At 39.9% G+C, this 23,488-nt stretch overlaps 1 protein-coding gene across 3 annotated transcripts in view; it reads left to right on the top strand.

The window, feature by feature from the left end:
• The window catches only part of nrxn1a (neurexin 1a), a 1,747,513-nt gene that overhangs the window by 1,225,436 nt on the left and 498,589 nt on the right, over nucleotides 1–23,488 (top strand). For 2 of the 3 annotated variants that reach the window (XM_080200468.1, XM_080200469.1), the window contains exon 1: nucleotides 5,422–6,203. The exons of the other annotated variant lie outside the window; for it this stretch is intronic. In XM_080200468.1, the coding sequence (XP_080056594.1) occupies nucleotides 5,954–6,203 (250 nt within the window). In that variant the 5' untranslated portion in view covers nucleotides 5,422–5,953. Of the gene's footprint in view, nucleotides 1–5,421; nucleotides 6,204–23,488 lie in introns of those variants that run through there. 3 annotated transcript variants of the gene reach the window in all.

Below are 23,488 nucleotides of genomic sequence, written 5' to 3' on the forward strand. Positions count from 1 at the left end.
TAAGAGGGGAGATGAGGAAAAGGTTTTCACCCAAAGGATGGTTATGGTCTGGAACTCAGTGCCCAAAAAGATTGCAGAGGCAGGGCTACAAATGCACAGTGGGATTAGGCTGGATGGCTCATTTGTTCAATTGGCACAGACACAAGGGCCAAGTGATCTCTTCCTCTGCCATCAACGTTCTATTATGCTATGCTCTTGAATTTTTTTCTCTGTCTCTACAATACCATATTAGGTCAATATGTACCATGTGGCTTCTTATTGTGAGAGCTAACTATACTTCATCAGGTTAATGTAAGAAAATACAATGGATTTTAAGGTGGCTCCCAGTTTCAATCTGGCCAGTTTGTCTACACAGTAAAAGTAGTGTTGAAACATCTCTAAGAAATTGACTGATTAATGTAGAAAATATTTTCAAAATCTATTGATATTTACAATGGATGCTGACAATTTTTATACTATTGGCTATTGAAAACCTGAAGTCTATTATTTCTTTGGTCAGTGTTGAATGGTAACTCATGGAACTCCAGTTGGATTGTTTCCTAAAATTAATGCTGACACCAAGTCAATTCAGTGTTCCCTACTTGCATTCAGAGGACAAAAGCATTGATTTTTTTTTTGTATGTCAACAGCATGGTTTGATGTGGCACTGTCTTAGTGTGTAACTGTACTGAAAATATAGGCTGCTATTCACCCAAACGTCAGTAGGAAAACTGGAGTGTTTCCCACTGGCACGAACAGCAGCAGTCAGGTGAGCAATGCAAATTAATGCATTGCTTGAAACACCTCCACCAGCCCAGCTGATCAGAGACTGGAGGAACTTTTTAAAGACTGACAGACTAATCCCCCCATCCAACGAAAATAGTGAACCCTCCCCCCGCCTCCGTCCCCTGCTGACCAGGGAAGCACAACCAACTCTTCATCAGAGGACATTCCCCCTCACCACAGAAAGAACGGGTCTTCACCACTCCACCACACCACAAAAGCATGGTTGTGAACTAAGGCAGCTGCAGCCAACTTCAAAGCAGCTAAGTGCTCTTGCGTCCTGTATAAACATTGTGGTTAGGAACAATGGTTGGGGAGGTGGAGGAATTCAGAAGCTTTCAACCGTCAAGAGAAAGATAAATACTGCATGCTGTGCAAAAACCATTTGGCTGTCAATCAAAGGCTTGTTTGGCTGCGCTATGAAATTGAACGAAAGCAAATGTTTTCAATGGAAATCAGTGGATTTCTAAGGATTTATACTTTCTGGGAAGGCTCAGAAACTTGGACGAAATGCAATGTTAGAAAATGGGGCTGAGTGAGCAACTGTGGAGAAGGGAATTCCAGCCCCCACCTTTCACCAGTGAAAGTGACTAGTCTGTCCGTCAGAGGACTTGAAAGTGGTCCTCTCACAACTGTGGCTTCTGCCATTGGTGAACCGGGCCACTGAGTCTCATGCATAGTTTTTTCTCTGAGACATTAAAAGCAGCATTATGTTCCAACTAAAAAGGAGGTTATGAAAACTTAATTTAAAAGTGATACTTACTGCTTTGCATTATTTTCCCCTGGAGATGGATGTCCTTTTTTGAATTCTTTTATTACTTCACACGAATTAGGTCGGGCATGTCTATGCCAGCCGATAAGAATTCTTAATATTACCACAGGAACAGTATTTTCACAGCAGCTTTGATTTTTTTTAACAACTGATCTGAGTATTGCAGATATGCATTTTTTGGAAAGCCCCTAAAACAATATCTTGATGGTTTCTTTTCACTTTTAATGTGCAAATGAAAAGTTGAATTTGTGGCCTGAGAGGTCAAAGACAAGAGGGGCAATCTTATCAAAAATATTCTAAGGGCTAAGCGAGCGTGAAGATGGGAGAGAATTGCAACCATTTTTTAGGTGAGCTCCCAGACGCAATCGTATGCCACTTAGAAATTAAAAAGTGCCGGCTTCTCGCCAGCAAGAGAAGTGGGTGGAACCTATTCTCACCAGAAAGCCGGCTGCTGAGCTCTAGGGATGCCATTGTGCTGGCACCTTGATCTCCCAGTGTGTACATAATACACTGAGAAATCTGTCACCCACCTCCCTCCCCTTTACGTACGTGAAGCTGACTTTGCTGGCAAAACGGGGCCAGTAGCATTGTGAGAGGTTAAAAAAAAAGGCACAAATCTGATTTTTCACCTCTCAAAAAATGTTACCAGCTCACGACACCAATCAACCAGCATGATGTGCTGATCAGATTGCCGCTCCATGTCTTCTGATATCCATCAAGCAGATCAGCACTCCATGAGCGTACACAGTTCAGACACTGAGTACTCTTTAATATTCAACTACTACATTTCTTTGTGTTTGTGTAGATTGTTAAAATGGACATTTTCTTTGGCTATGTTACTTGAGTAAAAAAAATCTAATTGAATAATGCAGTTCTACTGTGAATTGTTATCCATTTTCTCTCCATGTTCAATATAAATTTTTAGAGTATGGATATTTATATCTGTCTCACATGTATGGAAAGGCTTGTGCTAGAGGGGATAGGATCCCTGCATTGAAGTCACAACTTCCAGGGTGAAGTCCCATTCTAGGACTTGATTACCATGGAAGGTGTGTTTGTTGTGTGGCTGAACAGGCTGATTATCAACCTGCAAATACTTCCAATGTGCCTATGTCAGGCAGTAGGAGAGGAGGGACCATCCTTGATGCAAAGTGGTTCCCCCAGAGCTACATCCACTGACATCGTGCCAGTGTCTTTTTCTAGGAAAAAATAAGCTACAGAAACTGACGTAAGCATGTATTTTGACGGCTTCATGTACCTCTAGGCACAGGGACAAGAACTGAGATCAATTACAAGTGTTATTGCTTTCCTTTCTTTTTAGCCAAAAGTACTACTTTTCTTACACTTTGGCCAGAACTTTCCAATCTCACCCACGGCTAAGATTCTCCAGTCCTGCAGCAGTTAACAGAGTTTTGGATGGGCGCCAAATTTTCCGTTCTAACTGGCAGTGGTGACAGGGTGAATGAAATCGGAGAGTCTCGGCCTTTAAGCCAACTATAATCTCAAGAGTCCAATCATTTGTGCTGCGGGCAGCTTAAAAATAGAAATACTAAGTTTAAAATAACTTGTGGACTTGAATTCAGAGAATTTAAAGATTTTAAGACAGATAACACATGAGGATTTTACTGTCTTTTTTCCTTGCAGTCACTCATTAAAAGAAAAGCAGATATTACGAAGTACCTCACAGCACTCAGTGGGGAATTGCTGTACCACGATCAGCCTACATTGCTCTTTAAATTATTCCTCCCCTCATTTGGCACATACTTCCTTCTCCTCTGTGCACAAGTAGTACACTAATCCATTTTCTCAACATTACTTAGTCCTCAACCACCCACCTTTCTCCTCTGCCACCTGTAACATTTGTGGTGATAATCAAGTTTTATTTTTACTTTTCCTTTTTGGCTCTTTTCAAAGAAGTAAAATCTGTTAGCTTCCTCGGTAATTTGCACTAGGCCATAAGGATCCATGAGATGTGCTATGCTCATCCATTTGTTGTTTGTTAGTTGAGTTGGAGGTGGTTGGAGGCTCTGTTCCTGTGATCAATGGGTTGAAGCAATGTAGCTAGTTTATTTTGGTAATGCTTCCAGCTCAAACTAAGACAGTGAAGAAAAAATGCAAATTCTTTCAGGTCAGATTAGAAGAGGGGGAAGAAATTTACAGCAAGTTAGCTCACAAATTAAAAAATACTGAAACTAGAATCATAACCTGCATGCCATACATTTATTCGAAGATTAAACTGAGGATTCATATCTCATCATATTGTTAGTCAACTCCCAAAAAGCTGGGTGGAAAGTGTTAATTTTTTGTATGATCTGTCAGAAGTTGAGCTATTTGGACATACTAAGAATTTTGTACACACTCAATAAAGAATAAATATTTATTCACAAAATCCAATCAAATTTGTTCTTGATAATAAAGAAGAAAGCATCTGTCAAATCTCACCCCCTTCCCTCGTAGAACCTCATTGTATTCTCAATTCATAAACATGTACACATGCCAAATCCATTAAGAGTTTAAGAAAACATTAACAAGATGCTGCACTTAGTAGCCTGGGGTCCCTTATGTGGCTCATCCATACTGATGTTGAAGTAAATAAAAAAATTGCTGGGCTGTGAAATGATCTCTGAATCTCAGACGACATCCAAGAGTGCAGGTGGCAAGCCTGCTTAGTAAAACAAAGAAGTTGTGACTCAGAGTCAAAAGTATATGTTTGTTGTGTGTCTCAGTGTGAAGATGGTTGACCTGTATTTTTATTAAAAATTAGTCCCAGAGCTCCTTTACAAATATATTCCCAACAGGGCTCTTGCCACATGAATGTGTTTTGTATGGATTTTGGTAGCACTGCCAAAAATGATTGATTGAACTAGTCATCCAACTTAAACATCCAGTTTAAAGATTAAGGGTAAAGACATAAAGTTGCTTTCACGTTTGGTGATTGTGCAACATAAGTTTTGCTTCAGCTACACTCGATGGGAGAAGTAATTCTGACACATCTACAAAGAATGGATCAAACTTAACATGTATACAGCTTTGCAAAGACATCGATAAGTTAATTTGGTGCTCTTTCTTGCTTTAATTTTACTTAGAATTTGATTCAATGAGTACATTAATTTGCAGATTTAATATGTTCTCTTGTACATTAAAGCAACGAATAACAATGCCTTTGAGATGCTGCTGATCGCGCAAACACCTGTCAAGATAAACACATCGTTCTCAGGGGAGTTTTAGTTCAGCAAGATCAGTGTTGGGGGAAAAAAAAACAAAACAACGAAGGGAATTTTTTGAAAAATATTGGAGATCAGAATTCTTTATTTTTCAAAAGGAAGTGCTTTTATTTCCCCCTTTTGTCTGCAACATTGTCTCCATCACTGTCACAGGATTGTACACTTGAATATCTGTCGGTGAAAGGGAGAGAGGTGTTCCTTTGTGAAGATGTGTGTGCAATTAGAAGATCATCAAAAATGATGGATGAGTAGTTTGTGTCGAGGCATATTTAGTGGCTTTGGATTGAGCACCTGGTGGACCGTATGGGGAGGTTTCTGACCAATCACAACAGTGCCTGCCTTCGTTTAAAAATTGTAAAGTACTAACTGAGGATATTGGAACCTCTGAACGGTCTTCCTGGGGGAGATTGGGAATTTATGTATTAAATTGACATTAAAATATGATGTGCAGGATATTCCAAGTGAGAATTTTAAGTTTCTGTCAGTTTTCCTTTGTTCCAGACTTTGCATATCTTAGTTTATTTTTTAAAATAAAGACACTATTGGATATCCTAGCATACTTCAGTATCCCTATTTTAAAATAGGCTCTTCCTCTGCAATGCATCCAAGCTTCAGTGATTTGCTGTTTTGAGACTGCAGATTTGCATAGCCTTCTCACCAGCATGGTCTGTTCCAGGTCCTTTCATAAGTGTACACAATTCAGTGAGGAATATCCTCTGGCATTATTCTCACTACCCTGACTACTGTATTCGGATTGGAGAGCAGGCTATTTATTGGGTGGCTTTGGTCAGACACAGTGCTGTGCTGTGTGTTACATTTTTTTTCCCAGGCTGTAACTGGATTGAGGAAGCATTTTAATTTCCCTTACAGCATTGTGAAGTGCCATCCTGTAAAATTTAAATGATATTGAATACCCAGTGGATGATGATGATGTGCCTTATGTAGGGAGAGAAAAAAAATCCTCAGCAGTCTCAGTCCTGGATCTATTGGAGTATTAACATAAAGGAACCTGGTAGCTACTGCTGGAAATGCAGGTAGTTATGTTTTTCTAGCTGGGAACAGACACACTGCACTGCCTGGATTTTTAAAAGTATGCTGTGGATTTCCTAGCAGAAGAGGACAGCAGGAATAGAAAACTGTGAGGCAGACTTGAAATAATGGGCTCTGTACAGTTGTGACATTTGTTACATGGGGAATGCAAATCTTTTTCTCAGGGAGCATCATGAACCCGAGAGCAACAGTGAAGTCCAGCATTGAAACTATCACAACCTGTATACATTTGGCATTTTGGATAGTTCTTTTGACTTTCAGCTGTTTTTTTGGAGTGTCATGGAGTGCTTCGAGCTTAGGTGGAGCTCACCATATTCACCATTTTCATGGCAGCAAACACCATTCAGTGCCTATTGCTATAAACAGGTCGCCTGCCTCACTGCAAAGAGGACATGGTGGGTCTTTGCTTTTTATTTACCTTCTAATTCTTCATGTTTATGTCATTGTAGTGCGTAGTGTACACTTGAAGCTTGTGCAGTTAAGATGAGACTTGCTATTGCTTGTAAGATATCTCATTGTTAAGACGGTGTAAGAAGAAAACAGTGTGTGTATGTGTTTTCATGAACCACAGTATTCAATTGTTTTAATTGAAAGAATACTTCAAAATCAATTAAAGTTTGGGATATTTATCTGTGTTCAAAAATAATTGATGCACAAAAGAATTAAACGAACACTTAAAATTACTGTGCATAGTCTATGCAATGTACAGTCTTCCTTTGTTTCTATCTTGATATTTAGCAGATGCTGTTTAATTGTTCTGATTTTGAATTCATGCTAATGGAAGTCTCAGCCCTTATATTTTATTTTTAATGTGCTCATTTAGGCACACAGTTTAATGATGAAATACTGAATTGTTCTGTGATTGGCTTCAAACTGTTGCCCTGATCATCTATTCTCGTCGGTAATACCATGTTACAACAGTAGTAATGTTTAAAACCCAAGGCTAAGGTGAACTAAGGGTCCCTCAGTCTGTCATCTTTGATCTCCGTGCACTTGGTGATTGTTGGGGCTTCATTATTTGTTTCCCACTCACTCATTAAAAAAGTCAGTGAATGAATAAACCAAACCCTCATAAATAGAAAACCAATGGCTATTTTGTGTGTGCTATTTTAAATGAAATAGAATGAAAGCGGGAGCATACATAATTTAAGCAGCAGCACAGTCAAACTGTTCCCATGATCTTAGTTTAACAGCAGCTAAAACAGTAGCTTGCTTTCTTCGGTGAAACCTGCAGCTGTTGATTTGAATATACAGGTTCATCCTTCTTCATTTTCCCTTCATTCCATGCTTCATTTAAACCATCATCCCATGCCACTCCTGAGGTGAAAAAACAGATCTTATGCTTAACCTTTGCATACTTGCACAGGTTGACCCTGTATGGATGATTAGACATTAGAATCTAATTTGATCTTTTGTTATTAGACACTGTTCTTGAATGACGAAGCAAAAGCTTAAGAAATGTGAAGTGGGTACTTTCAATAAGAGCTGTTCCTCTTGAATTTAATTTTCCACATAATTTCACAAAGCCTTAGACATTAGTCCTGTGATGCAGCATTCACATATCTTTCCTTTAAATTTTTAATTGTCAGCATATTGAATTGAAAGACATTTCCAGTAAGAGGTTGGTGAATGCTGTCAGATTTTTAACTGAAATATTGGTGTTGTTGAATTTTTCATTTATAGTTTACCTGTTCTAAACCATTAACTTGTGGATAATCTGCAAAAGAAAACCCTTGGTTAAAATTGGGGGATTTTTTTGTTCTCTTTGTCTTGCTTGCTTGCTGCATATTGTGTTTTCATTAATATATGTGTAACATGCCCCATGTTTCTATGAGACATGCAGTCTTTGATGTTGTCTGTAAAACATCTACTGCACTGTAATCACAAGTGGACCATGTCGATAGATTCTTGATAAGTATCTCAATACAAGCGCTATTGCCCTGAAATGTACACAAGATATTAGCTTGTATAGACTCATTTTTAGTAACACATGAATTGCAGTTCTTTTTTATTTGCCTGTAACTGTAATTTCTCCAAGCCATTAAGATAACCATAATTTTATGTAGGATGTTAAATATTAAAAGGTTGTAATTTTTGCTTTATACATTTTAACGATGATCACACTGATTATTCAGCCAGTAATCCAATAAAATGTTAACATGAAAATATTTAACAGGTGGAGAGAAAGGTATCTTCCAATTAGCAGGATTTTGAGCAAAGCAACTGATTGTCACTTTTCACATTTTCAAAGTAAGATTGCTACCAATTTAATGCAGAATTATTTATTTGTTAAGCACATGAATATAAAAATGACAACTAAATTAACAACCCAACTGAGCGAATAAAATTCCCTAGATCCTTCCTAAACCCTTGTTTGTGTTGATTATCGTGCATGGACAGGATCAGCTGTAATGAGGATGTTTACAGAGAAATATTTCTTTTTTGTTAATCAGTCAGACTCGTTATAATTGCAGTTTAACCCATTCTAGTGTTCTTTCGCCAGTTTATTGAACCAACTTTTGCTGCTTTTTAAAATATAATTTAGTTGCCCAGATTTAAAAATATAGTTGGAGAAATTGGTAACACTTGGAATGTTTTAAATTGTGGTGAAATTGATTATTTTTGTTCTTGGATGGCAGCAGAAAGGGGTAATACTGAAGTAACAAAAAGACAATGAAATAGGAAGCTGAAAATGTTAGCGTCAATGATCGCGAACTAGTAATTGTCTTTCAGATTCATAGGGGATTTTGTTAGGGATTAATAATGCCAGAAAACTCCACGAGTCAAAAGCATATTATCAAATAATTTGCTATATTTTTAACATCTGTGTACAATTCTTTCACCAGTAATTCAATTTTTAAAATTTAACATCACAGATGGTCAATATCCTGGTGATTTGTGTTATGACATGCTTGATCATCTCATTAGCTTTACAACAAATGAATCAGGTTCGGGATTTATTTGTTTTTTTTTCTTTTTGCCCTGCATATTGTTTAAATCTTGTGATTTTTAAAAGATCTGATTCTAATAACAATACTGTTAAGCTTTTACTTGCACAAATTGTGAAATGCCACAGATTGAGGAAGAATGCTACATTGCCAAAGTTTAAAAAATGATATACAAACACGTGTATGCAAAACATTTGTTTGTGCAAGTTTTTTTTAATGAAGATATTATTTAGTTTTTTATTGGGTGTTTGGACTGAACTCAGCCTGCATTAAAATTATATAAGAAACTCGCCTTCATTTTAGTTTCAAGTGATTCAGTTGAATTTATATAATTGGTGAAATCCCTTAAAGTTAAACCTAAATTTGCAAATTAACATTTAGAATTAAATTTTGCTGAGTCATTGCATAACAGAAAAGAGAATGGCACCGGGATATTACAATGTGTTCTGTAGTCAAAGAATCAAGTAATCCTAGCTGCCTGTAATATTGACACACAATATGAGCTAATGGACAACCACAGGCTCCTGAGTTCAAATCGCTGAATTGACTGGTATCCAAATAACCTATTCTTCATGGGAAAAAGTTGTAATCCACTCCTGTGCCACTAGAGGGTGTATTGTGCAGCAATAAAGGAGAAGGGTATTAACAGGAATTGTGGAATTGTCCTACTTGTACAAGCACACTTCTTCTCAGCCTATCATTAAACAGGCCTCAATGGCAGCTTCTAGCCAGTCCAGGCTGAATGAAAAAAAAATCTGGGTAGAAAGTAGGAGAGATGTTGTGCATGGAAAATATCTGCTGTAGGCAAAAAGTTGTGTTTTGGAAAAAGAATAACAGAGGATAGCAACCATTCCATGTTGTAATGTCACAAAATAACCAAAAGGTAGATAGTTACATATATTGAATAAAAAATTTCAACACTAAAATTGTTAGCGTTAGCTTACTTTGGCTTTTGTCATAGAAATATATTTTAACGTTCTTCACGTTATATGTAATTAACACATATGTATGCAATGTATACATTGATAGCAGCAATCTTCAACTGAATGTTAATCAAGCAAAAAAAATGTCAGAGATCTATCTTTCTGTTCCTTTCGCTTTCTCGTGAAATATTGTTTGATATTTTATTGAAAATCTGAAAAGGACAAGGACCTTTGTCCAGACATAGTCAACACTGAAAATAGTAAAGGAGATGATTAGTTGAATGAGGAAATAGTAATTAGATGATAGAAACATGGGCATACAAAGCCTGATGATATGGAAGAAAGAAAAGATTAAGAGGATTACACAAGGTTTGAGCTATTAAGAAGAAATAGGAGGTGGAGTGAGACTGCACAATTAGTTTTGGTTTCAACATAGTAAGAATGTAGTGGGGTGCAAGATCATGGTAATGGCCTACTTGTGGCACCTGAGGAACAGGAAAGAAAAAAATAAGAAGGGTAATGACTGTTGCTGACTATAGAAATAGTTTAGTGGAGTAGAAATATCAGGGAGAATTCATATATGATTAAGACATTATATTTCAGAATTGAAGAAAAGTTTACAGACAACAAAATGATTAAAGACAACCATTTTACCCAGAGGCCTGTAAAATGGGACAACTTTGAATTTAACTAAGGATAGATGAACATGTTGGTAATGTCTACTAGAATTCCAGATGAGTCTCTGTTTTTTGGAAAGGTGTATTTATCTACAAGGACTATCCTTTCACAATTTAAGTGCTCATTAAAAAATGTATTTTTATAAACACAAGTTGATAATAGTTCAGTCTGTAGTTTGGCATCATTGCCTATTAAGAAAGAATTTTTAAATCCTGATTCAGGATACCATGTAAGACTGGTGGACACCTAATGGTCAGAATTGAATATTATCAAACACATAGTACAGAAGACAGACATGATGGGAATGCAACTGACCTAAAAGAAGAAACTTAAAAAAACTTTAAGAATCACTATTTATGTGTTAGAGTTTAAAATCACTTCCTGAAAATATTGAAGCAAGGGAATTAATTAGGATTGATTCCGCTAGCACATTACAAACAGATAAATTGTCACAATGCTCATGCAATGAGGCCATCCTCAACAATCAAATAATCGTGAATTATATGGGATAATCAAAAGGGAAAGGTTTAAACAATGAGGCAATGCATAAACGTGCTAGAAATGATGGAAATCAATTCAGTCGGATATATAGATGCAGGCCTTTCTCGAGAAAAACAGAAGTATTGAAGAAAGATATAAGTAGTAACCTTACATCAACGCTTCTCAAGCTGTTGAAGAGTTGAACACTTAAAACAAGTTTTTTGTATTGTGCTAATTAGACAACTCGAACTGCTTGAGGATTTCAAGTCATGTTTTGCTTTAAATAGTTGATAGATTATCCAGCGAGATTTTAGTCTATAACCTTATTTTCTAAAATCTCTTTTTCCTGGATTTTTTTTATTAGAACTAAGATTATTTTCTATCTTTCTCTATAATCTTTAACATTACATAAGAACATAAGTAGGAGCAGGAGTAGGCCATCTAGCCCTTCGAGCCTGCCTCGCCATTCAATAAGATCGTGGCGGATCTGAAGTGGCTCGGTTCCACTTTCCTGCTTTCTCCCCATAACCCTTAATTCCCTTGCCTACCAAAAACCTATCTACCCGTGTCTTAAATATACTCAGTGAGGTAGCCTCCACCACTTCAACGGGCAGAGAATTCCAGAGATTCACCACCCTTTGAGTGAAGAAGTTCCTCCTCAACTCCGTTCTAAACTGCCCACACACCCCTTATCCTGAGGCTGTGCCCTCTAGTCCTACTGTCCTTTCTGAGCGGGAAGAATCTCTCTACCTCTACCCTATCCATCCCCTTCATTATGATGAACTTCTCTACTTTAAAGTGTACTGCATGTTAAATGGTTCTTTAATAAGCCTGTAAATAAGTTAGTAATGGCTTTCAGTTTTCTGTATGCAGCTTAAGGCCCTCCTCTCTTGTATTCTGCTCAAATGGGGAAATACAACTTTTTGAAGATAATCTCTCAGACCCTTGTAACATCCGGGTAATTTGAACCCAGCTGACAATTATTTGAAAGGCTGGAAGAAAGTAATATCTCTTGATAATTATCTTGGTTGTGTGTGTGTGTGGGGAGTGGGGATAAAATTGTTCACTTGCTTGGATCCAAAAAAAGCGTCTGAGGGAGGTGACTATTTTGAACTCCCGGGAGGGTGATTATTGAGAAAATGCTCAAGATCTGGGGAAGCCTCCAAAATGAGGTTAGAGTTATAATTCACTTCATGACCATGGGGTAATTAATAAAATAAAGATGGGACAGGTCAACATGGAAAGGGAATGTAGCCTAGATAATATGAGCAGTGTTTCATATTAGACAAGTTCAAAAAGAAATCCTGTCCTACAGTGCCAGGTAATCTCCAAAGGATTCTGCACAAAAATATTGCCATTATTCAAGTCCTGAATGGATTTGGAATTTATAATGTTTGGTTGTGGCGGAAAAATGGGTTGGTAGAAGAGAGAAAACTGTGGTTTCTTTGAGTTAGCCTTAATGAAAGAGGGCATGTAGAATTTGATTTGTACAATGAAAAATGTTGATAGAAACCTGGACCTGAGCATGGTAGCATGGCTTTTGTGGTCAGTGGGGAAGTAATGACTTCAAAATGCCCACAAGGATTGAATGATTTCTGTGCCCAGATTTCATTTTCCCTTTCCTGATGTCTGCTTGAAACTGGCACTAGGTCAAGGGATCTTCAGGCATCCAGCATAATGATGTCATTCAGCAAGGTATGCAGTCAATCACATTGAAATATTTTCACAGACATCAAACCGCAAAATAAAATACATTGAATTTCACACTTTTAATTAAAGTGTCACAAAAAGTGGAATATGTTCTTGAAAGATACACAATGGGATTAAGCTAGAAGCTGAAACAGCATAAACAAAATTCTTTAAAATTATTTAAAAAGTGAGACTTCTTTTTCATCATGTAGAAATTTGAAATTCCATAAATGTACAATTAGCTTTCACAGATGTTGGGACTGTTTGGAGGTAGTTCTGAACTTAGTATGCTGCTAAACACCCAGTTACACCCCATTCGGTAAGGTGTAATTCTTTTAAGAGTTGTTACAGTGACAGTAATAATGCAAAAGGACAAGTTTTTATCAGTTCAGTCATTTTTGCCTCAAGTGCAGTCTGTTGAGGTGCTTCAACAGTGCACTCTCTGTGTGATAGCAACTTCTGTATTATGTAGAAACATAGGAATTAGGAACAGAAGTAGACAAATTCTGCCCTCTGAGCCATCAGATCATGGCTGATCTCTCCCTGGTCTCAAATCCATCTCCCCATCTTTTCCCCATATCCCTTTTTCCATTTTTTTTAATGTCTATTTTTCTCTTGAAACCATTCAATGGTTCAGACTCCACCGCACTATGAGACAGCGAGTTCCACAAATTCACCACTCTCTGAGAGAAATGGTTCTTCCTCATCTCAGTGATGCCTTGCAGCCTATGCCTGTGACCTCTTGTTCAAGATTGCCCCAAAAGAGGACACATTTGGTTTACATTTACTTTATCTATCCCTTTTAAAATTTTATACACCTCAATCTCATCCTTCTAAACTCCAACGAGTACAAGCCCAAACTGTTGAATATGCCATTGTTCACTGCCCAGGTGTGGATTCCAGAAATTGCTGTCAGTTTCAGGCATGTAATGACAGTGAACATTGACTGTTTCACTGTCGATACTACCACAAAATCCAGACCATAATTAGGCAGATTGGGGAATCCTGCATTGTAGGACTTTTAGTCTCATAGATTAGGTTGTACCTGTCTGCCCAGATAATTATGTTATGCATTATTTGAAGAAGAATGGGACAGTTCTTCTGAAGTCCTGGAAAGATTTGTCCCTCAACCTCTGTTGTCAAATCAATGAAATGGTCATTAACCTTCTTGTTGTTTGTATCATCTTGCTGGGCAAAGAATGACCGGTGCATTTGCCTGAATAACAACAGTGGCTACACTTAAAAAGTAATTAATTCACCAAGTTTTATGTAAAGGTAAATTACTTAATAGTGGCCAAGTGTGAAACCATCAAACAATAAAAAATTGGTGAGACTTGCAAGAAATATGAAGGACATAGAAGAACTGAGAGAAACATGAAACATTAAAGGACATGCTTAAGACCAACAGGTACTGAATAAAGAATAGGGTTGCGTTGAGTGAAGGCATGGACAAGGTTTTGACGATTTTCCAGGTGAAGACCAAAAGATTCACCAATGCCTTCACGTGCAGAATTAGATAATACAAATCACAAAATTACAAATACAATGGTTTTGCTAAAAAGCTTATCAACTTGCAATTAAATAGCATCTTTAATATGGTAGACTGCTCAATTACAAATCTTGTCCCTCTGTCTCAAGAAGGATAGTAATGCTTAGTCTTGAAGAACCAGCTACAGACATGCTTTTGTCCAGTGGGAAAGGCGTCATGGTTTCACTGCTGAAACCTCAGTAAAAATCGGATCTTATTCTTACCATAAGGTTCGAACTAGCAATGAAGCACAATACTTCTGCCAGCATAGCCTGGGACCATCAGCTGTAGGATCAGCTTCCGGCCCTCCATATTTTATTAGGAATGTGGTCCTGATATTGGCCTCTGTGGTTATCTTTTTGATCTACTTTCTCATCATGTGATGAAGGATCCCCTGTCCTCCTGAGAATACAGGACATTTCTCTCTCTTTCCACCGCCTCCATTAAGATTGCCAACATAGCATGTAAAAATCTGGGTATCCTCTCTCTCCCATGTTCAACCATTCTTTACTTTTTCCCAGATCATATTCAATAGTGGAATGATTCTCAGCACTGCTCTACTCTGGCAACAATGTCACTCCCCTTGAATGGGTTCAGGCTAGCTTTAAATAATGCAAGTTAATAACAATATTGGACCTAGTAATTAACAGCATGGGGAGTGCTGGTTGGATGCAGAAATCATGACAAAGAGCAGGAAACAAGATCCTGGTATATAGTCTGCTCCAATATAATGATGCCTGTGGGCAATGCTCATTTTTGGGAACTAACCAATTTTAAACCCTGCAGAATTATACTCTGTAGTTATACGCAGACAATTCCATGATGGCAGTTTGGCAGCTGTGGCCTTTTTAATTGTGAGAAGTTTAAAAACTCTCTTCAATGGCCGCTCCTATCATGTGGTTATCCCTTTCTTTTGCACAGCAGCTCCACCTGGGATGGTTGGATAGCAGAAGTGTCATTGCTGGAGGGCTTTCTTTTGGCTCTCCTCCAGCCTAAAGAGTCCACCTCTGTACTTAATTGGAAAGTGAGTGCACTTTTCTGGTAACTAATTGGCCTGCAGATCAAAGATTGTGTCAGATGCAATTCCTCATGATGTGGGATTGTGACTCAGAAGCTCACCCACCTAACCCCTGCTATTTGTAAAACCCAAATCCTGTCTACTTTATTAACTGCTTTGTTAATTTGTCCTGAGATTTATGCACAACACTACCAAGTTTCCATTTTCTTGCATCTCCTTTGATAAGACCTACTTAGATAAATAAGTCATTGCTTTTAATGAATCATTGCCAGTCTGCTGAGACTACTTGGGTGAAGTACTTTGAAGTCCAATTTGCTTCTCTCAGAGTATTTCTTTTGCTGAACTTTCAGGGAGAAGGCCCCAGGAGCCAGGTTCTTACTGGTTTAGAAAGGAAATTCTTTCTGCTAAGGTATCAATGGTTTTGTTTAGACTTACTCCTAGGTATGGATCATATGTTCTCTTACATCATTCTGTGAGAGGTACTACTCAGTCCCATGTTAACCCTATTATGTGTCTAACCCTTATACTACATGCAGATAATGAGGAACTTGCTCCAAGTGACCTGATAATATTTGTTGAGTTATCTGTTGGCCTCAAAAATGCACTTATATTTTGCTGATACCAAGATTTTGAGTCAGTTCAAAGACTGCAAGCGAATGTGTGCCTGCCTGTTTTGTAGAATCTGACACAGCAGCTACCAACCCTCAGGATGATACCACCCATGCAACTCAGCAATTAACCAGCACCTCATTACATTCAGAAAATACTGAGCACCTGCTTAACATTTTGAAATAAATGCTTGAAGCAGTAAGGTTACACTAACACTAACCATTGATTCCATAGCATCAATACCTACAAAGTAGATAAATTATTTTTTATGATTTAAATAAAGGTAGAGAAGACATTTGTTTCGAGAATAATTTCAGAATTCGGAACAATTGATAATTTTATGGAAGAACATTACTTGAAAAAGCCATTTGAAATTTACTTTAGAAAGATATATAATACATCCAAATGGAGTAAGACATTTGGACAATATCCAGGCTTGGGATCATGAGTTGCAGGTAACATTTGAACAACATAAATGCCAAGCAATGATCATCTCCAACAACAGAGAACCTTAGCCATTATCTCTTGACATTCAGTGGCATTCCCATCACTGAATCTCCCGCTATCAATGTCCTGGGGCTACCATTGACCAGAAACTGAGTTGGCCTGGCCATATACTGTGTGGATATGCTGGTGTTGGATTGGGGTAAACACAGTAAAAAGTCTGACAACACCTGGTGTTGTCAGACTTTTTACTGCATATACTGTGTTACAAAAATAGTTTAGAAGATAAGAATCCTGTGGTGAGTAACTCACTTTCTGTTTCCCCAAAGCCTCTCCACCATCTACATGACACAAGTCAGCAGTGTGATGGTATACTCACCATTTGTCCGGATGAGCGCAGCTCCAACAACACTCAAGAAGCTTGCTACCATCCAGGACAAAGCATCCCATTTGATTGGCACTCCATCCACAAACCTTCATTTACACTACCACTGATACACAATGACAGCAGTGTATACCATTCCACAAGATGCACTGAAGGAACTCACCAAACTCACAACTACTACCAAGTAAAAGCAGAAGGGCAACAGGCATGTGGGAACACCATCATCTGGCAGTTTCCTTCCAAGCTACTCACCATCCTGACTTGGAAATACATCACTGTTCCTTCCATGTCGCTGAATCAAAATCCTGGAACTCCCTCCTGAACAGCACTGTCAGTATAACTACACCACAGGGACTGCATGGTTCAAGAAGACAGCTTGCTACCACTTTGTTATGAACAATTAAGGGTGGGAAATCAATCCTGGCCTAGTCAATGATTGCCCACATCCTATGACTGAAGTAAAAACAACAAACTTTAAAATGCACAAACTGCCCTGATTTGAATTTTCCTTTTAAAAGTGAATCTTTTGATGCTACTGTTTGATCTCATCAAGCATTTAAAAACTTGGCAATACGTTCATGCAGTATTACTACAATTTTTGTCAACAGTGATTATTTTTACATTTACACAACACCTATTCACCTGATGTACCTTTTTATGTTTAGTCACCAAATTAAAATAACCCACCTGCTACAAAACATGCTTTAAATAATTTCAATGTCCATTCTGTTTGCAACTGCAGTTTGTACAGACATTACTAACCACTGATCTCCACAACCTGAATCTGAAGTATCCTGCAACTTCATTTATGTTTCAATTCAGGCGTTGGGTAAAGAGCAATGCTTGTCCATGCCCCTGCCCACATCCCCCGCTGCAAATAAAGTCTGTCTGGAACCCACACACCAAAAAGCTGGCAGCCCTACTGCCATTTCACATCAGAAATAGTGTTCATTAATTCAGGGTACTAATTGCACCACCATCTGGGAAGGAAGACCTGTCTTTGAGAGCTGTCAGCCAATCTGATTATTGATATCTCTGCAGTCTTGCTAGCGTTAGGTTCAAGCAGTGGTCACTGCAGTGATTGCATTCATTCTTCAAAGGAGAGGAAGTTATTGGGCTTGACTTCAAGGCAGGTCTGTGATATCAATGGAACCTGGCTTGCAAGCCCCCATGAGTGGCTTTGCGAGGTGGGTGGGGGCAGAGTGGTAGGAGGCTCAGATTTAAATGCCAGGGTTAGAACCTTGGAGAGGTCCAATGGGCACTAAAGGATGCTTCCCTTCCCCTCTCTTGCCCAACACCTGTCCCTGAGGTGAGGTGGAAGTGACCAAGCTACCCATCTGGAATGGGCCTCAACTTGGCATAAGTAAAATTGCAGCAGAGGCAGGTTGAAGCCATAAGTGGCCATTAATTGGCCACTTAAGAGCCTGAATAGACCAAAGGTTAGACCGGCTGCCTGATGTCTCCGCCACCCACTGTAAAATGGAGACAGGTCAGGGGCAAGAGGGTGGGAGTGGTGGGTGGATAACATGCTGTATTTTATGATCATCCTTGCATTCAAACATGCCATTGGGGGTGAGGCAGGGACATAAAATCTAATCTATAGTTTTATTTGGGACTCATGAAGTGAAAGCTTAATTATGTGGAATTGCAGACTCAGTTTTGATTTGGAAAATAGATCCCAAGTGAAGCTGTGAACCATAAAGGTTATGGAAGTCGTGATTGATCTATAATGGCACAGGTTTCTTTTTTATTTGCTCTTTATACAGTTTACCTTTATTTTATTACATCTTACTCTTGTCCATGAGAATGTGACCTTCTTTACTTGTAGTTCAAAAAATCTTGCTTTAACTCTTCAGAAGCTTGTGAAAGAAGGGATAGGAACCAATCATGCTCAGATGGTGGTCTCCCATCTCCAGGGAAATGCTAGTCTGAACCTGCTGCTGATTTTCACTGATGCGTTTGAGAGCTCAATGGTGCAAAAATGTACTGGATGTCAATTTGCATTTTGCTGTATGGTGCTTTAGTATGCTGATTCTTTTCCTATTGACCATTGCTACAAATATGTAATTTTATAATTCATATGAACTTCTAAGTTCAGAATTGAAATTTTTTAATGCAGAATAACTGAAAACCCCTGATTTGAGAAGCTGAAAGCTGAAGTAATTACAAATCGAGGGGTGGTCTACGTTTAATACAGTCAGAATTGGATGTGTGAAAATACTAAATAATAGTATTTGGCAGAATAATTTTGGCAGAACCAACGGGATGAACGAGTACACTATCAAGGGCAGAAGTCTGAGTAGTGTTGAAGAGCAGAAGGATCTTGGGGTCCGGGTCCACAGGACTCTTAAATCGGCCTCGCAGGTGGAGGAGGTGGTCAAGAAGGCGTATGGTGTACTGGCCTTCATTAATCGAGGGATTGAGTTTAGGAGTCGGGAGGTAATGCTGCAACTTTATAAGACCCTTGTCAGGCCTCATTTAGAGTATTGTGCGCAGTTCTGGTCGCCTCACTATAGGAAAGATGTAGAAGCTATTGAGAGGGTACAGAGGAGATTTACAAGGATGTTGCCTGGACTGGGAGGCATGCCTTATGAAGTTAGGTTGAGGGAGCTGGGACTCTTTTCCCTGGAGAGACGAAGGTTGAGAGGCGACCTGATAGAAGTTTACAAAATGTTGAGAGGAATAGATAGGGTGGACTCTCAGAGGCTATTTCCCCAGGTTGAAATGGTTGCTACGAGAGGACACAGATTTAAGGTGCGGGGAGGGAGGTTCAGAAGTGATGTTAGGGGTAAGTTTTTCACTCAGAGGGTGGTGAGTGAATGGAATCGGCTGCCGTCAGTGGTGGTGGAGGCGAACTCGCTGGGGTCTTTTAAAAGACTTCTGGATGAGTATATGGGGTTTAATGAGATTGAGGGTTATAGATAGGTCTGTAGGTTGGTAGGTGTTGATGTGATCGGCACAACTCGTGGGTCGAAGGGCCTGTTTGTGCTGTAGTGTTCTATGTTCTATGTTCTAATACTAATCAACCCTACTTTAGGTGTCATTGCAGCGACAGAGGTCCAGATTGTCATCAAGACAGAGAACCTATCCAACACAGCCGCAGGTTTTAAGTCTTGTCCCAAACATGGCAATTCCTATTTTTGCAGGGGTGGGCATGGGGTGAGGTGCATTTTATGCATGTGTGGTTTACAGAGGCAGCTGGCCGTATAAATCATCTTTCATTGGTCAAAAATGTGAAGCCTAAAGTTCAGATTTGACCAGGTAAGAGCAGGTCTGACCTTTGTGGCCAAGGTCACCCTCTGGAGGGGTAAAGTAACGTTTGAATCTGGCCCTGGAACACCTTGGGGGGAGGTCAGTGCCCATAGGTGAAGGTTAGGTACCCTTTGAGGTAGTTTATGTACTCTCTGCAGGTGTTAAAATTACGCATAAATGTGCGTAAAAAGTGCTTAAATTCTTTAGAACCATCAACAGGCTTGTCAAAATCATTTGTCAAAACTACTAGAAGTATTTGTTGAAGGGATCTTTTGGAACTGTCAGGAGTATCAATCAAAGGGAGCTAAAGAACATAAGAACATAAGAACATAAGAAATAGGAGCAGGAGTAGGCCGTCTGGCCCTTCGAGCCTGCCCCGCCATTCAATAAGATCATGGCTGATCTGTCGTGGCTCAGTTCCACTTTCCCGCCCTCTCCCCATAACCCTTAATCCCCTCTCTTATCAAAAACCCATCAACCCGCTTCTTAAAAATATTTAGCGAGGCAGCCTTCACCACTTCAACGGGCAGAGAATTCCAGAGATTCACCACCCTTTGAGTGAAGAAGTTCCTCCTCAACTCCGTTCTGAACCGCCCCCCCTTTATCTTGAGGCTGTGCCCCCTAGTCCTACTGTCTTTTTTGAGCGGGAAGAGTCTTTCCACCTCTATCCTATCCATCCCATTCATCATCTTATACGTCTCAATGAGATCTCCCCTCATTCTTCTAAACTCTAACGAGTACAAGCCTAGTTTATTCAGCCTCTCCTCATAGCTCAACCCCCTCAACTCCGGTATCAGCCTAGTAAACCTCCTCTGCACTCCCTCCAGGGCCAAAATATCCTTGCGCAGGTGCGGCGCCCAAAACTGCACACAGTACTCCAGCTGCGGCCTCACCAATGCCCTATACAGCTGCAGCAAGACCTCCCTACTTTTATATTCAATCCCCCTCGCTATGAAGGCCAGCATCCCATTCGCCTTCCTGACCACCTGCTGCACTTGCAGGCTGGGTTTTTGCGACTCATGCACAAGGACCCCGAGGTCCCTCTGCACCGTCGCCTGCTGCAGAACAAAGAATAAGAACAAAGAATAAAGAACAAAGAACAAAGAAAATTAAAGCACAGGAACAGGCCCTGCGGCCCTCCAAGTTGCACTGACCATGCTGCCCAACTTAACTAAAACCCCCTACCCTTCCAGGGACCATATCCCTCTATTCCCATCTCATTCATGTACTTGTCAAGACGCCCCTTAAAAGTCACTACCGTATCTGCTTCCACTATCTCTCCTGGCAACGAGTTCCAGGCATCTACCACTCTTAGTGTAAAAAACTTGCCTCGTACATCTCTTCTAAAACTTACCCCTCGCACCTTAAACCTATGCCCCCTAGTAATTGACTCTTCCACCCTGGGAAAAAGCTTCTGACTATCCACACTGTCCATGTTTCTCATAATCTTGTAGACTTCTATCAGTCTTCCCTCAACCGCCGTCACTCCAGTGAGAACAAACCAAGTTTCTCCAACCTCTCCTCATAGCTAATGCCCTCCATATTAGGAAACACCTAGTAAATCTTTTCTGTACTCTCTCCAAAGCCTCCACATCCTTCTGGTAGTGTGGCGACCACAATTGAACGCTATATTCCAAGTGCGGACTAACTAAGGTTCTATAAAGCGACTTGCCAATTTTTAAACTCCATCCCTGGCCAATGAAGGAAAGCATGCCGTATGCCTTCTTAACTACCTTCTCCACCTGCATTGCTACTTTCAGTGACCTGTGAACCTGTATATCTAGATCCCTTTGCCCATCAATACTCCTAAGGGTTCTGCCACTTAATGTATATTTCCTATCTGTATTAGACCTTCCAAAATGCATTACCTCACATTTGTCCAGATTAAACTCCGTCTGCCATCTTTCAGCCTAAGTCTCCAACTGATCTATATCCTGCTGTATCCTCTGATGGTCCTCATCACTCTCTGCAAATCCACCAATCTTTGTGTCATCCGCAAACTTACTAATCAATCGAATTACATTTTTCTCCAAATCATTTATATATATTACAAACAGCAAAGGTCCCAGCACTGATCCCTGAGGAACACCACTTGTCACAGCCCTCCATTCAGAAATGCACCGTTCCACTGCTACCCTCTGTCTTCTTTGACCGAGCCAGTTTTGTTTCCACCTTGCCAGCTCACCTCTGATCCAACGTGACTTCACCTTCTGCACCAGTCTGCCATGAGGGACCTTGTAAAAAGTCTGACAACACCAGGTTTTAGTCCAACCTATTTATTTGATAATATACTCACAAGCTTTCGAGGGGACTGCCTCTTCGTCAGGTGAATGGAGAGTTCTGGCCTCAGACAGAGCATATAAAGCACAGACAGTTTAGAGATTACTGATTAAAATGCGAATCCTTACACCTAACCTGTAGGTGTAAGGATTCGCATTTTAATCAGTATAGGTGTAAGGATTCGCATTTTAATCAGTAATCTCTAAACTGTCTGTGCTTTATATGCTCTGTCTGAGGCCAGAACTCTCCATTCACCTGACGAAGAGGCAGTCCCCTCGAAAGCTTGAGAGTATATTATCAAATAAATAGGTTGGACTAAAACCTGGTGTTGTCAGACTTTTTACTGTGTTTACGCCAGTCCAACGCCGGCATACCCACATCATGAGGGACCTTGTCAAGGGCCTTACTGAAGTCCATGTAGACAACATCCACTGCCCTACCCTCATCAATCATCTTCGTCACTTCCTCAAAAAACTCGATCAAGTTCGTAAGACATGACCTCCCCTTCACAAAATCATGTTGCCTTTCACTAATACGCCCATTTATTTCCAAGTGGGAATAAATCCTATCTCGAAGAATCCTCTCCAATCATTTCCCTACCACTGATGTAAGACTCACTGGCCTGTAATTACCTCGATTATTCTTACCACCCTTCTTAAACAAAGGAACAACATTAACTATTCTCCAATCCTCTGGGACCTCCCCTGTAGTAAAAAGTCTGACAACACCAGGTTTTAGTCCAACCTATTTATTTGATAATATACTCACAAGCTTTCGGGTTAGCCCCTTCGTCAGGTGAATGGAGAGTTCTGGCCTCAGACAGAGCATATAAAGCACAGACAGTTTAGAGATTACTGATTAGAATGCGAATCCTTACACCTAACCTGCTGTTCAAGACCTGAAGTGGCTGATAATGTGAGTGGAAGGAGCACTGATCACAGTTTAAAGAAATGTGTATTGTCTCCAGACAGTACAGTAAGTGAGGTTTTGCAAACCCAGGCAAGTCACGGGGGTTACAGATAGTGCGACATGAACCCAAGATCCCTGTTGAGACCGTCCTCGTGTGCGGAACTTGGCTATCAGTCTCTGCTCAGCGACTCTGCGCTGTCGTGTGTCGTGAAGGCCGCCTTGGAGAATGCTTACCCGAAGGTCAGAGGCTGAATGCCCGTGACCGCTGAAGTGTTCGCCAACAGGAAGGGAACAGTCTTGCCTGGTGACTGTCGAGCGATGTTCATTCATCCGTTGTCGTAGCGTCTGCATGGTCTCCCCAATGTACCATGCTTCGGGACATCCTTTCTTGCAACGTATCAGGTAGACAATGTTGGCCGAGTTGCAAGAGTATTTACCATGTACCTGGTGGACGGTATTCTCACGTGTGATGATGGTATCCATGTCGATGATCTGGCATGTCTTGCAGAGGTTGCTGTGGCAGGGTTGTGTGGTATT

The sequence above is a fragment of the Carcharhinus amblyrhynchos genome, chromosome 12 (assembly GCF_965287045.1).
Source record: "Carcharhinus amblyrhynchos chromosome 12, sCarAmb.v2.hapA, whole genome shotgun sequence".
Classification (NCBI taxonomy): domain Eukaryota; kingdom Metazoa; phylum Chordata; class Chondrichthyes; order Carcharhiniformes; family Carcharhinidae; genus Carcharhinus; species Carcharhinus amblyrhynchos.